This window comes from Crocuta crocuta, unplaced genomic scaffold, assembly GCF_008692635.1.
Source record: "Crocuta crocuta isolate KB4526 unplaced genomic scaffold, BGI_CrCroc_1.0 scaffold105, whole genome shotgun sequence".
Classification (NCBI taxonomy): Eukaryota; Metazoa; Chordata; class Mammalia; order Carnivora; family Hyaenidae; genus Crocuta; species Crocuta crocuta.
In genome coordinates, this window is record NW_027530499.1 from 984,579 (window position 1) to 1,000,808 (window position 16,230).

Here is a 16,230-nt window from a genome sequence, read left to right on the forward strand (position 1 = left end):
GATGTTCAGAACATCAATTCCAATATATCCTGATTTTGTAAGGATTAACCTCTAGAGCCAGCAGTGTGAGCTTATTAATGCTTCTTTTTGTTTGTTGTTAAGGATGCTACAAACAATTAATAGGCTTAGATTTTATGAAAGAAAAGAAACTACTTCCCTCTCACCCCATATTAACATCATCTGTAAAACTAGTTTCTCCAAGCTCTTTTTTTTTTTTTTTTGACATTTGACTTTGCAATAACTATCCCTTCAGGCATCTTCTTGGGTGTTAGGTGAACTGTGGCATATTCTTCTATCAGTTGGAACTTCTATATGATATCATCAAGTAGAAAACTTTCAGTACAATTTCCAACTATCTAGGGTCACTTTGGTTCAAGATGACTCCCCAAAATAGCAAATAGGGATGATTTCCCAAGCAGTGTGTGGCTAGTTAGACTAGCTGAGCCCCTATACTGAGGCCATGTTTCCAGAGCTTAATTATTATCAATTTATTCAAGAGACCCTTTTTATTTTAGTGGTTGTTAATATTTTATAAGTGGTATGTGATGCATGGAAGAATTTTAAAAATCTAAATTTATTTGTTATGCTTGAACCATTTTAATCCACAGACTATTTGTATGCAAAATTATTTGCATCACAAAGTTTCATTGTCCTTAAAATTGTAGCAATTAGAAAAAAACCTTGGACCTAATTCAATATCTATTTTGTCAATAGGTGGGGAAATGGGAAAGCTATGTCTTGTATTCATTTTTTTTCAAGTTAGCACCTTTGGCAGTGTATTAGTGTCTGCAGTTTTTAGTGACCATATTTTTATGTGTGACTTTGATCTTTTGTATTATTAAACATAAACACTATATTTGCAGCTAGATAACATAGTAATTATTGAAACACAATAGCACTTAAATTCATTTGGACTTGCTTTCTATTTACCTTGCACTAATGTAAATGGCTTATTCCCTATGCTAATAATTTGCCATAGGGATGCATACAGAATGCATGCAATATTTGCTATTTTGTTCTGCAGTAACTAATACTTTTTGAGAAAATTTTTGTGTATTTATCCTATAAGGGATCACACAACTGAATTATTTTTTTCATATCTTCTACCAGTTTGTCAATTGGGATAGTTAGCCAAAGGGAAAATGAGAAACAAGAGACTCAGAGTCCTCAGCAAATTTTTCATTCTCAGTTTTGTATTTGTGTTTTTGAAGCAGATCTGCTAGAGACCACTTAATTAACAAATGGATGGCACACATTCATGGTCATCAGATATAAATAAAATTCCAACATATTAAAAAAGTAAAGAATACATTTGACAGAAATTACCTTTGCTTACAAAAAATTCATTACATACAATCTGCATATTTTTATTGGACCAAGAACTGTCCTCTCCATTTACAAAATCAAAGAGAAACCTGATCGATAAGTAATATTCCCCCCAGCCTCTTGTAAGTGCACCATGTGTAGTCACAAGTTTTTAAAGCTTATCTCAGGGTCCTGGGTCTCCACTTACACTACACTCTATTCACTGCTATTTTCACTCTAAAGCAAAGCAAAGCAAATTAAGTCTGCAGTTTTCACCAAGAGGTTGAGGGAATCATCAATGCCAAGAGTAATGTTACCGATGATGAAGATGGCGAGAGTGTGTGGAGGGTCGACTGAGCACTAGTGATTTTCCCACCTGTGAAAATAGAGAAGCATTAAATGGAGCAAATTATTTTGGTTTTGCTTGAGCTAGGAAGGAATTGTTTTTAGGTATGTAAGACAAATGAATGCAACATAGGTTTGCTTCTGATGAGAGTATGTTTATAAAATAAGACATTGTATGGGGCCCACAAAAATTACATGGAAGGTAAAATTATATATGGAATACTGTGTTAAAAGGCTATGTCAAATCTAAAAGAATACATCTAATCAGGAAATTTAGTGTAATTTTCACAAATAATGCACTGATGGAAAACATCCCAAATTCCAGGTATGAACTATAAAATAATTTCTATAGTACATTGTTCATAGAAGGGAACAAGAGTATTTAGCAAAAGTTTGTGGCAATAAGAATTCATAATTCAATTACTTCAGTCAATTTTTGAATTATTTAATTTATTATACTTATGGGTTCTTCATTGAATTAATTGTTTAGGTTGAGCAGGCTTAAATTTTAGATTTTCATACCTAACTTGGCAAAGGAGAGCCATCTTTCAACACTCTTCCCTACACCCAGTAGAAATTTTTCTTTTTGAGACCAAAATATTGTATGCAGTTAATGTATTAGGGTGGTTGTTTGATTGAACTTACTGATCTGAACTGATTAGCTTGAAGTAGTTTAGATAATGCCACATAACTAAGCTCCACATAAACTAAGGCTACCCTTAGGCCTAACTTCACTAATGGTTCCTCAAGCCATAAGTCTGATGTATCATCATCATGTTGATATTTAATGAATGCTTTCTATATGCAAAGTGCTGTGCTGAGCCCTTTATACAAATTATCCTCTTCAATCCTCACAACCTATCTATGTAGTAGGTGCTGTTTTTTATCCCCTGTTGAAGATGAGGGAGCTGCAGCTTAGATAAAAGAACTCGCTTAGTCAATGAGCTGGGATTAGTGGAAACAGATGCTCTTATGTGTCATCTCTCAAAATAATGACTGGCCTTGACCTTGATTAAGACCTTAATGATAGATTAATAATAAATGTACCATCTAATTTTTGGAATCATCCTTCTGTCAAGTTGTCTTCTTTGGCCAGAGTTGAGTGTTAATGGGATCTGGTTAAATTTTTGTTATGGAAATAGTGTCTAATTTTCCCTAGATGTTTACTTAAGAGCTGAAGAATCATTTGTTTGGTAAAACACACACACACACACACACACACACACACAGCAGCAGCAGCAGCAGTAGCAGCAGCAGCAGCAGCAAATCTTTACTTTGAAAATTTTTACAGCTAAGGCACTAATGAAACTATTAATCAACATACTGGAGATTGGTACATGTACCTCAGCTTGTACAAAAGAGGTTATTCTGAGGTGCATGGCCACATGTGAGCTCTAAGAAAGGCATGATGACAAAGCTTCACTGGAGTGGTATGCATGCTTAATAATAAAAGCTGTGAAAACACCTTTTCTGTTTTTTGAGGGTGGCTGAGTCCTTGTCAAATCAACTAACTTGACACTTGTACAAAAACGTCTCACTTTCAGAATGCTAAGGACTATATCTCAAATTTCACATAGAATACACAAAGTAAGAACATTATTTTGGTATCACAAGTCAAAACAAATACAAACAACAACACTGGACTAAGTCCCAGCTGCAAAACAATAGCTATCTCATTTGAGCAAGTTTTTGAACTTCTTAGGTCATTTGGCTTTTGGAAAATGATAAGAAGGAGAACAATTGTTGCTTATTTTCTATGGGTCTGAGATAGACGATATTATGAGTTTTCACTTTATTAAAACTCAGAAAATGTGTTGCGCTAGCCATATTGTTTTAATTAAAACATAAAAGTTGACAATTTGTGTTTCATGGAATAGAAATTACAATACAATGGGAGAATCAAGGTCTTTAATAAGCACTCTCAAACTTGGGGCTGGTATTGTCCAGATGACACTTTACAATCTTACTGTTTTATAGTTGAACAGAATCTTGGGGAGTTAGAGAATAATAAAATACTTAGAGGTTTACTAAAATGATGAGATAAGATAATATATGGAAAACACCTAGCATAATGCCAAGAACATGATCAAGGGTCAGTAAATGCTCATTGTATTGTTGCTTTTTGAAATTTGAGACTTATGAAGCAATTAAAGAAGAGAGGTGTCATCTTTTTCACTTTCTGGAAATAATCTGTCAAGGTGCTCTTGAGTACTTAGACCCACATACGAACCCTTCAGTTGTGAACTAATCATTGTGGAGACATTATTACCTTTCTTGCTCTTGCAATTATACATTTATAAAAGAATCACAGTGATTAAGTTTTGTGTGGCCACAATGTATTTAAATCCTTAGGTCTTTTCATCTGAATTTCTGAAAATGTCAAATTTCCTAATCTTATGATTTTATTTTTAACTTTTCATTTTGAAGCAATTTTAGATGTATCAAAAAAGAATTCATCCAGATTCCTTAAATGTTTGTTTCATCATTGTTGCTTTATTATTCTCTCTATAAATGTATACATTTTTCTGAACCATTTGAAAGTCAGTTGCAGACATGATGTACATTTACCCCTAAATACTTTAATGCATAGTTCCTAAAAATAAGACATTTTTGTAGATAGCCAGAGTAGAATTTTTTTAAAAGAGGAAATTAATATTGATACATATATATTATGTAATCCATAGACATTATTCAAATTTTATCAATTATCCCAATAATATCCTTTATCTCATCTTGTATTTTTAAAATGTTTATTTATTTTGAGAGAGAGAGAGAGAGCAAGTGATGAAGGGGCAGAGAGAGAGGGAGAGAGAGAATCCCAGGCAGGCTCCACAATCAGCACGGAGCCCAACAAGGGACTGGATCTCACAACATGTGACATCATAACCTGAGCCAAAATCAAGAGACAGACATTTAACCAACTGAGCACCCAGCTGTCCCCCATCTTGCATTTTTATGTAAGAATTTATTTATGAAATATTATGTCAATAGCTTTTTCTCAAAGTTTCAATCTAATTATTTTCTTCCCTATATTTGCCTTCTACCTCATTTTCTGGCATCAAAAAATTCATATGCAATGCCTCTGGTCTTAATTCAAATTGATAAATATGTTGAATACAATAAAGCCACATACAGAGTCCTACAGGATATTACTGGATACCTCCCTTTAGGCTGACAATTCTGCTTGAGAATGATAACTCAATAAATAATGTTCATAATTGCCCATTAATTAAATGTGCATTAAACATTTTTTATTTGGGGAGCCTGGGTGGCTCAGTGAATTAAACATCTGACTTCGGCTCAGGTCCTGATCTCGCGGTTTGTGGGTTCGAGCCCCGTGTCAGGCTCTGTGCTGACAGCCAGCTCAGAGCCTGGAGCCTGTTTCAGATTCTGTATTTCCCTCTCTCTCTGACCCTCCCCTGCTCATGCTCTCTCTCTCTCTCTCTCTCTCTCTCTCTCACTCTCTCTCTCTGTCAGAAATAAATTAAAAAAAATTTTTTTATTCAACTGTTTAATGAAAATTGCCTAATATTTTCTTAATGAGAGATTTACATACTTTATTAAATCTTTTGTTTCCTTTTTTGACTACATCAGTGAAATGGTTACTTATTTCCAAATGTGTACATGTTTTTGTCCTTTAATTCCTTTGCTGATGTAATTATGATGGTAGTAGTAAAGATATGTGGCCTTGGAGACAAGCATACCTGGGTCCAAATCCTGGTTCTTTCACTTAGATCTTAGGCAAGTTACTTAAAATTTCTCTGTAAAATATGAATAATGGCCATCTACTTCATATAATTGTTACTAAGAGTGAATAAGTTGATGTATTTAAAGCACTTATGCATGCCTAACACATAATAAAGTGTCAGTAAAAGCTGGAAATTATTAATATTTGCTCATAATAACAATGAGGCACAAATAAATTCTGGAAATCTAATGTACAGTTAATAATACTATATACAATACATACTTGAAAGTTGCTAAGGGAGTAAATTTTAAATGTTCTCACTACAAAAAGAAAAGGCAGTTATATGATGTGATGAAGATGTTAGCTAATGCTATGGTGGTAATAACTTCGCAATATGTAAGTGTATCAAATCAACAAGTTGTATATCTTAAACCTACAAAATGTTTTGTATCAATTATATCTCAATAAAGCTGGAAAACAAAAACATAATACACAATAGAATTTACAACTTGAAATCAATAAACATGGTCAAAGTTTAATTTTAAGAAGAACTTCCCTTAAACTTTCTTATACTTCATTCTCCATTATCTATTGATAAAGGTGACCAAGATAATAATATTAATAATAAAAATGGGTGTTAAAATAGTGCAATGGTAGTTTAAAAGCAACATTGCAGGGGCACTTGGGTGACTCAGTTAGTTAAATGTCAGACTTTGGTTCAGGTCATGATCTCATGGTTCCTGAGTTAGAGCCCTGTGTTGGGATCTGTGCTGATCTGTGCTGACAGCTTGGAGCCTGGAGCTTGCTTCAGATTCTGTGTCTCCCTCTCTGCCTCTCCCCTGCTCATGCTCATGCTCATGCTCTGTTCCTGTATCTCAAAAATAAATAAAAATTAAAAAAATATTGCAAAGCTGAAATGGCCAACAAGGTGCTGCCTGAGACCATAATAGGCAAGGAAATTTCACAAAAATCACATTCTAATGAAAATACCAACCCCTTTCTAGATTCGTAAAAATTCTGCCATGGTTTGTATTAATTAGAGGATAGTATGGATATCAGACTGTTCATTTTGACCATGTAATTCATCATATTAATTTTGATGAGACTTACACCTTTTAACATTGTTGGTGGTCATCAAATTAAGCCTATTTTGGTCAAAACGTACCTGAATAGGATGGTACCCTGATTTGAGAACTAGCCGTTCCATCCCCTCCTTCACTGTATGCTCGAACTTCAATAATATAGACTCCAGCATCGGGGAGAGGTATTACTGCTTGAGGTTTCTGTGTTTCAATAACTTGACTGTTGCTGTGCCCCTCTTGCCTATAAAAAACCTGGAAATAAGAGCAGAGGTTTAAACATTTGATATTCAGTTGAGGATTCCAAATGTTTATTGACTGACTACTGCATGTCACATTTTGATCTGAGAGAGCTTACATCTTTGACAGATATGTAAGCAAGTATAATGCATGTGCTATGTGCAGCAGTGGAAGTGTACAGAAAATGCCATGAAAATACAGAAAAGAGAATTTAATTCTTTGGGTTAGGAAATGCTTTTTAGAGGAGGTGATGGTTGAACTAAGTATCTGAAGATGAGTGGAGTTCACCGGTTGGAGAAAGGGATGAGAATTCTAGGAATAGATAAGAGAAGATTAAAAAATACACCTAAGCAATATGAAACCATAGCATTAGGTATGGAATAGACAGAAGACATACAGGGATGGTGATACTTGAGTCTAGAGCAGTAGGTAGTGAGGGGCCTTATCACTAAAAGTCTTTTATTTTTGGTTATTGAACTGACTAGTATCTTGAATGAGTACTCACAGCTGTCCTCCTCAATTGAAAGGACTAAAGTGGGGGCACCTGGGTTGCTCAGTCGGTTAAGTGTCCGACTTAAGCTCAGGTCATGATCTCGCAGTCTGTGAGTTTGAGCCCTATGTCAGACTCTGTGCTGACCACTCACAGCCTGGAGCCTGCTTCAAATTCTGTCTCCTTCTCTCTGCCCCTCCCCCATTCACATTTTGTCTCTCTCTCTCTCTCTGTGTTTCTCAAAAATAAACATTAAAACTTTTTTTAATTTAAAGAAAGGACTAAAGTGATAATTTCTTAAATATATCAATAATAAATAAATCCTAATGATGTAGGAAATGGCTGAACGTTAAAATTTTAGTGTTTTTATTTTTACTTTTATTGTCATTTGCTTTTCTGTGAACTAGTATTTGGATACTTCGTCTGGTAAAGGTAAGGCTACTTTGACACCTGCCTGTGGTACTATATTCTAGTATTCATGGCATGTATTCATGGCAGTTCCAGAATTACAAATTAAGACATAGAATTATTCCATGTTTACATATTAGAAAGCAAAGAACATAGGAGTTATGCAATTTATACAAGATCAGGTGGCTAGTTAGGGAAGAAATTGCATTGGAAGGTTAGTGTTCTGATGATCAGTTCAGAGCTGTTTCAGAGCTATATTATATTGTTTCTACTTACAGATCCCAATTCAAAACAATTTTCTACAAAGAAAACAAAACAAAACACAATCTCCATATTCCTGCCTGGGCAAATTTGGGCAAGTTACTAATCTTTCTGAATCTCAAGTATCTCTATCTAGTATATAATAAAGATAATAATTTTTCATTCATGGTTTTGTTAGGAAAATAAAATGGGAGAATGCATGTGAAATACCCACCACAGGAGCTGGTACATGTTAAGCTTAATAACAGAAAGCTGTCTCTGTTGCCATTATTGTTCATTGTCAATGGTCAGTATTTTAATTGCATCATAAAAGGTGGACTGCCTTAAGAAGTTACATAAAAATTTATACTTTTTTCCTTATAAGATATGTTTTGAGCTTGAACTAATGTACATAGAGAAGAATAAACTTTGGTAAAGCAATATTTTTATGTATTGAAGTCTGCCTACATCTGATCCTCCCCTTTGCATTCTGGTAAGATATGGTCCCTCAGTTTCCTTTCCTTTATCTTTCACAGATTGAAATTTACTTCAGGGTGTCAGGAGAGAAGTAACTTCTTTTGAAAAGTATATAACCTATGCAATAATTGTATGTACTGAAATACTTACAGGGAAGGAAGTCATAGCCTCAGTGTAGCTGGAGAATGATAATAGTATCATCAAATATTTATTGGGCATATCATGTGGGCCAGGAACACTACTGTATATTGGAGATTCATACGAGAACAAGACCACATCGATTCTGCTCTAATGGCATTTAAAGTATAATAGTGGAGACAGATATCAATGCAATGAAGTGTGAGATATACTGCAGTAGAAACTGTATTTAGCAATACAGCAATGGGTACTCGGTCAAGATTTGAGGACTCAGACACATTTCTCACAGCATGCCAATAGCAGCTTCTTTTGCCTTAAAAAATGATAATTGTATCAGAATTTATGCTTCTCATTTTGACTGTAGCAGTGTAATGAATTAGAATTCTGATCATCTACATGAGGTAATTAGAAAGCAAATTTATGGCAATAGGAAAGTATGTAAATTGGTGGGGATTGGCAGGGGAGTGACTATTTTAGAGGACATTGTTATTATGGTTCAATAAATTACAATTCTTATGACAAAGAAAAATGCAGCTAGTAATGCATATCTAATGTTGCTGTAAAATCCAAAGTTGAAGAAAAATTTGTGGATCAGTTGAGATTTGGAAACAAGAGGTAAAAGTGGGAAAAATATCAGTTAATGGCAGCAAAAGGACTTTGAAATTAAATGTGGCTTTTACCAATACATCCAGGGAGATGTGATGATATGAGTCAGTAAGTGGGTATACTAAGTGAAAAGATACATTAAATTAATGGTTAGTCTTAAGTACTTTAAAGAATGTTGGCTCATTTTAAAATTCCGCTTTAGAAAAGATGAATTAGAATGAGACATATGAGAAGGTTAAGGAGTTATCAAGACATGTCAGAAATAGTTATTGACAGTAAGGAGGCCAGGGAATACTTTGCGAATCTGGACATTTACAGAATGGAAGTTGCCATGACAGCTATCTTTAAGCATAAAGCAAATTGTATTTTCAAGACTATTCTCAAATTCTCCTTTACAAGCTGGGGGGAATGAGTTATCCAAAGAGGTAATTCTAAACAAAAAGTTAATTTGGTACTGCTATTCTGAAAGGCATGATCTGGAAATAGTTAGTCTATATGTCTGATGTTAACAGAATAATAGCATGAACATGCTTAAAGACATAACAATAAATTTTTGCTGGTTTTACTGTAAGTGCCCCCTGAGAAGGATGGATCCTATTAAAAGGAACACTAGTCAGCAGCTGAGCATCTTGGGAATAGTCAATGGGGATAGCTGCTGTTCGTAATAAAGGGCAAGGAATCTGAAGCCCCAGAGGAAAGAAGAGGGTGGGGAGAAATGAAAAGAAGTTGGGAAGCACAAGTACCATAAGAAGCTACCGAACGGAGGATAGCCAAATGCACTTTTAAGAACAGGACTTCCTATGGACAATTTTCAGATAACTTGCCTCTAATGTGTGCTTTTCACTCTGCCTGCTCCCGCCAACATTTCTATCAAGTCGGCTTTGTACACGCGTATATTTAATAATATATAAGCCATTTCTGTTTTCATTTTTTAAAATATTTTATAATGAAAAATTTCAAGCATAATCACATGTTAGGGAATGGTATAAGCCATTATATATGAGTCTTTTTAATTTTGGGGTATCAGAAGAACAAGGCTGAGTCCAGACATGCGGTGAATATAAGATGAAGGAACAGCTGAAAGACACAGGAAATCAATGAAACTAGAATGATCATAGACACTGAATCCCTTGAGAAGCTGTATAAACATAGAGGTGGGCTTCAGAATTCTGTAGGGTATGGAATAAAATATCAATCCAAGTGTATGTATATCTTAGGAGTCTGGAAGGCCCTGATACCTAAGTTAGATAAGTAAACATAAACTTCTCTCTGTATTGATGGATCACACAATAACCAGTAAACTTTGAGCCTAGTTTTCCCTTACTCTCCCTGGCTCTGTAAATAGGCAGAAAGTAGATGTGGTGGGGGGGGAGATGTATGGAAAAGTGGTTGTATATCTAGAAAAAATATTTCTTAGATGTAGACTAGAAAAACAAGACCTTATTTTTTGGTATGTAGCCTGAGGTACTTGTTCTGAATTCCTTCTGAACTACTTGTGTTATTTTCTGAATGGATAAAAGTTTCTATTTCTGGGGAAGGCAATATTTGCACAAGTGAAAGTCTAGCTCCTGGACATTTAATAATTATTTTCCCTTTCACTTGGACTTAAATATATGTAAGAAGAATAAGATGGAGATAAGATGGTTGTTTTACTTTATAATCTTGGTAAACTTCTTTCAGAATATAAAGGAAAAATACCTCCATTCTCAAGATTATCAAGGAGAATTATGACTGAATATGCTTTAGTCCACAGCTTTGGTATTGGTATTGATATTTCTTTAGGAGTGCCAGTAATAGATGTGCCCAAATTAGTAAGGACTCTAGGTATAGACCTCACACTAGGAGGAATTACAAAAATGAAATATTCTTCCTTGAAAAGCATTTATTTGGGAAAAATACATTAAATTAGAAAATATTTCAGGGGTGGCGGGGTGTCTCAGTTGGTTAAACGTCCAGCTGCGGCTCAGGTCATGATCTCATGGTTCATGGGTTCGAGCCCTGTGTCGGGCTCTGTGCTGACAGCCAGCTCAGAGCCTGGAACCTGTTTCCAATTCTGTGTCTCCCTGTCTTTCTGACCCTCCCCTGCTCACGGTATCTCTCTCTGTCTCTCTCAGAAATAAATTTAAAAAAAAAATTTTTAAAAGAAAATATTTATTTGATATCTTTGCTCCATTTTCCTGATCATTTGTAAATTATATATTAATAATAGAAGTGGCTGTTTCTAAACTGGGAAATGAAAGAAAAGAAAAGTAAGGAAAAGAAAAGAAAAATAATTGACCCAAAGAAGTCATAAATACACAAATAAAGTTCCAAATTTGTTTCAACTTTTCAAATGGAGAGTTATTTAATTTGAGTGACAATAATTTGTAGCCATATCTGGAATTCCCCAACTTTTTCCTATTTTCAAGCTTCTATTTCTCTTACTTTTAAATGAAAAGGTGTGATGTCTTGAAACTATTGCTATCAAATCTGGGCTTGTTAAACAAATTCTCAGGAAGTTCAGGATCTCTTGGATGATCTCAAAAAGCAGAAAGAAATTTCACAACCTGGTAATACTTAATATTTACCTGAATGGACTTAATTTTAATGTGTCACCTCTGACACAACCATATGGGTTGATTATATCCTTCTTCTACTATATTCTTGGTCACTTTTGAGGTTCACAATAAGATTTATGCTGAGAAGACCTCCCTTTCTTCTTAACACCTTGCACAAAATTTCTCATATCATTCTCTGTTAATTTATTAGCCTTATATATATTGACACTTCAATCTCTGAAATTAAGTAAGGAAGTAAGACCCATGCTTCTTAGAAAATGGATTCGTCAAATTCCACGATTTTAGCTTACTATTAATTTAATCTGCCATTTTTGTGATTTGTTTTCAAAGAATGACTTCAGTCCTGTATATAGTATCCTAAGTATAAGAAAAAAAATTGAGTGTATTATTTATGGATCAAGTCTTTCAACCATTTTCAATTGTCTTTCAATCATTTTCACAATCTGGAAAATTTTGAAATAAAGACTTTTCTGAATTCATCTACTTTAGACTGGATGTAATAAAAAGGTGAAATACACAATCCTTGCATTTTAAATCTAGACATTGACTTCAAGCTTTCACAGGTTGACACCTACATGCTGTGTACATTTCTAGTGAGCTTTTTTGCTTATAAAAGTAAGGTAACTTGGTAAAGGTAAAGAGTAAAAATAAATTTACTTCTCTTTTTGATATTACAATTGATACTTTCTCTTACCTTAATATTTCTCTTACCCTGTTTAGTAGAAAGTCCTCTACCTCAAATTACCTTGTGGATAGAGAAATAGTGTGCTGATTTGTTCTTCCTTTAGTTAATCTTTGGGACTGCCATACACTTTTAGGTGGCCCACCATGTATTGGCATTCTTGGTCCAGAAGTTAGGTCATTCTTGGTCTGGCAGTAATTTGTGGGGATGTAGTAGGAATCAAAGAGATCATTTTCCTCTGAGTTTCATGCTCAGCCCTTAGCCACTCCACACTTGTGTGAGCCTCCCTCCAGGAGGCACAGCTTTTTAGCTGCAGTGCAGATCCTTGTCTAGGCTAGGGGAGTTTTCCTCAAAGTCATACTCAGAAAAGGGGACTACAAGCTTGTATTCTCTGGATTACATCCTTTAGTTTAAATTTGCAGCTTTTTTCTAATGATTTGTTTGTTTGTTTGGTTGGTTGGTTTTGAGAAAGAGAGTGTGAATGGGGAAAGAGCAGAGACAGAGGGAAACACAGAATCTGAAGCAGGCCCCAGGATTTGAGATGTTAGCACAGAGCCCTATGCAGGCTCCAACCAGAAACCACGAGATCACGACCTGAGCCGAAGTCCGATGCTTAATGGACTGAGCCACCCAGGCACCCCTATTGTTTCTCTTTTTTAAATGTTTATTTATTTTTGAGAGATTGAAAGGGGGTGGGGGCAGACAAAGGATCCAAAGCGGGTCTACGCTGAGGCAGAGATCCTGACGTGAGGCTTGAACACATGAAGCGTGAGATCATGGCTTGAGCTGAAGTCGAGCACTTAACAGACTGAGCCATGGAAGAGCCCTTGTGCCTGTATGAGGAGGAGATTTCAGCCTTAGCCACCTGCTCTGTGAAAACAGGACTTTCCCAGGAGAATCCAGGATCTGCATTAAGCTGTAGTCATCAACCTAAAGTCTTTTCTCCCTCATGGGGCCCTTTGTGACATTTCTGCCAATAAGTCTCTCATTGGGGATTATCCTGTCAGTCAGAAATTCTAAAAAGATTCAGTTGCAGAAGAACAGGCTTTAAGATCTCACTCCATTTGTTATCAACAGACTCCTCTTTTTGGGAAGCAGCTCTTTCTACTCAAGGACATAAGAAAGTCTAACCATTTCAAGGAAATAAAAAAAAAAACTTCTATCAATGTATACCTACTTGTCATTAACTTATGCACCCAAGATGGAACAGGCTTCTTCTCCCAGCAAGAAGGTATTCCAGGGTGACTTGTACTGTCTTCCTTTAGACAGAACTGGCAAGCAATTTTCAAAGATCAGTTCTGTTTGTTAAAATTTCACCTAACCAGATATTCTCCTCCAAAAATTAGAATAAATAGTAGCTATTTTTAAACATTTATTTATTATTGAGAGACAGAGCATGAGCATGGGAGGGGCAGAGAGGGAGGGAGACACAGAATCCGAAGCGGGCTCCAGGCTCTGAGCTGTCAGCACAGAGCCCAACGCGGGGCTCGAATTCACAAACTGCGAGGTCATGACCTGAGCCAGAGTCAGATGCTTAATGGACTGAACCACCCAGGTGCCCCAATAGTAGCTATTTTTAAGTGAGCACATTCTGTATGCTAACAGTTATATGCTATTTTACATAAATTATCTTATATAATCCTTAAAACAATCCTGTATGATGGATATTATTTTTTAATGTTTTTTATGTATTTCTCTGAGAGAGAGAGTGTGTGTAAGCAGAGGAGGGTCAGAGAGAGAGGGAGATACAGAATCTGAAGCAGACTCCAGGCTCTGAGCTAGCTGTCAGCACAGAGCCTGAAATGGGCCTCGAGCCCAGTAATCGTGATATCATGACCTGAGCCAAAGTTGGACGCTTAACCGACTGAGCCACCCAGGTGCCCCGATAGATATTATTTTATTTTTATTTTTGTCATTTTGAAGTGAAGACAATGAGACCAGAGAAATTAAGTAACTTGCTCAGAGTAACACAATTAGGATTTGAACAAGTCTGTCTGATTCAGCGGCCAGTGCTTTTTTCCCCACTACACATAACAAATGGGAAGACCATGTTGGAAAAACACATCTGATATGCACTTATAAGTAATTTCATACTATACTTCTAGTTGGGTTAAATTAATTGATATATTCATCCTTTCTAGAAGCCTTGGGGATAAAGTGATTCAGAAAGACAAGAGTTTCTGCCTTTAATCACATATAATCTGGTTGGGGAGATAGTCACATATGAAGAGAAAGAGCAGTGACAGAGATAATGGGGTAATTGTGAGCAAAGAGAAGGATCTGTCTGCCTGGGATGCCTGTACCCAACCTCACATATTCCCCAGGTCATATGGTATTTTTCTTATTACCTGAGAGGGGCCTTAAGCTGATTGGTTCAATCAAGTGGCCATATGCTTTCATCAGCTCTTCCTTGTTTTCTACTTTGCCTCTCCAGTTTGGGAGATTGCCTGCCATAGTTCTAATGATGTTAGATTGATTCTTGGAAGGTCTATTGCCATTTCTGGCTATACTGTTACCTCTAGATATTGAAAGTATATTGCCCTTAGAGGAAAAGTTGTAAGGACATGTTTTTGTGGGTAAGGGTACAAAAAGAAGAGTGCTAAGAGAAGGGTATAAAAAATGGCTCACCTGCCTTCCCCAAAAGATCAAATTCAATATCTCTGAGAATTAGAACATATTTCAGTGTGCGTGATTGAGTAATGACAGTGTCTGCAACCCATACTAATTACAGTCTGTAAGAAATAATACAATTTGTATCTTAAAATACACTTAATGGGAATTACCTTAAAAATACATTCCATTTGTAATTTCTTCAGTTTTTAGTTTCAGAGTTTTGGACCTTATATACAAAATACTGTGTTGCCATTTCTGACTATTGAAAGGCCACATTAATGATGATTTTCAGTCTAAATATTATCATTAAAATGCTTCAGGTTTCTGCTATAAATAATTGAGTTTAAGACAATCATAGAATCTGATGAAAAAAGAATTTGAAATGCAGCCAATTCAATACATTGACCTCATATATATTTTAAAATTAGAGAAAAAGTTGTTTTTTAAAAACAAATTGACTGTTTTTATATTTCCAGCCCTCTTGCTGGTGCGTTGCAGGATGACTTTGTGTGAAATGTTGTGTCTATTTTGGAGTTTGATGCCTCTTCATGGACTCTTTCTTAACCCAGAGTGCCGGCTGTAGCATTTCTTCTTCTTTTTCTGCTGATAGAGTCTTTCCACTCAAATTAAGTTATCCAGTCTTTGTCACCTGCTAGAAAAGTTTGTCTGCTGGGAAAGAAGGCCAGGACTCTGCCCAAGTCTGCTAGTCCTGACACTGTTTCACAGAGCCATCTTCATCCTGTGTTTAAATTGTTGCTGCTTTTCCTACTTTTTCCCTTCCTATATCTTTTGCAGTTGAAATTGATTTTTACTGCCTTGGCTGCCCCGTTGAAGGGAGGCTTTTTTAATGTTATAGGTGGAAAATCATTGGGAAAAACAGGTATGCTAAGGAGTCTTTCTATGCCTTATTAATTGCATATCATCATAATAACAGCTTTTGAGTGGAATGTCCATACCAGAGAGTGAAGAAACACACTGACCTTGTAGCCCATGACTTCAGATTCGTTGGCTAGTGGTCTTACAGGTTCCCAGCCCAGAGAAAGCTGAGAGCCTTGCTGTTCCCACCTGAGATTGCTAGGTGCTTGAGTAGGGGCTGCAAAATAAAAAGTGAAAGTGAACTGACAAGGAGTCTTAAATACATTTCTTCTCTTAAATCTTTGTATTTCAATCTTTTCTTGTGTTTAGTAGTTGGCTGACACCATAGGCTTCTTTCCAGCTGGAGTAAGATAAGGAAGGTTTTTGCTCCAGGACTGTCATTTTAATAGCTACTCTACTGAGCTTTTGAACTGGAAACCCTTTCTCTTCTTACTGTGTCAAAATCACTTGGCCTTGTTTCACAGGAAGATAACCTTTATCTACTG

General features: G+C 35.8%; 1 protein-coding gene across 1 annotated transcript in view; it reads right to left on the reverse strand.

Moving 5' to 3' along the window:
* Nucleotides 1–1,384: 1,384 nt before the first annotated feature.
* The window catches only part of CNTN5 (contactin 5), a 433,319-nt gene continuing 418,473 nt past the window's right edge, over nucleotides 1,385–16,230 (reverse strand). Inside the window, exons 18-20 of the mRNA XM_077766718.1 lie at nucleotides 15,850–15,962; nucleotides 6,504–6,672; nucleotides 1,385–1,681 (exon numbers count right to left, since the gene is read on the reverse strand). Coding sequence (XP_077622844.1) covers nucleotides 1,578–1,681; nucleotides 6,504–6,672; nucleotides 15,850–15,962 — 386 coding nt within the window. The 3' untranslated portion in view covers nucleotides 1,385–1,577. The remainder of the gene's footprint in view (nucleotides 1,682–6,503; nucleotides 6,673–15,849; nucleotides 15,963–16,230) is intronic.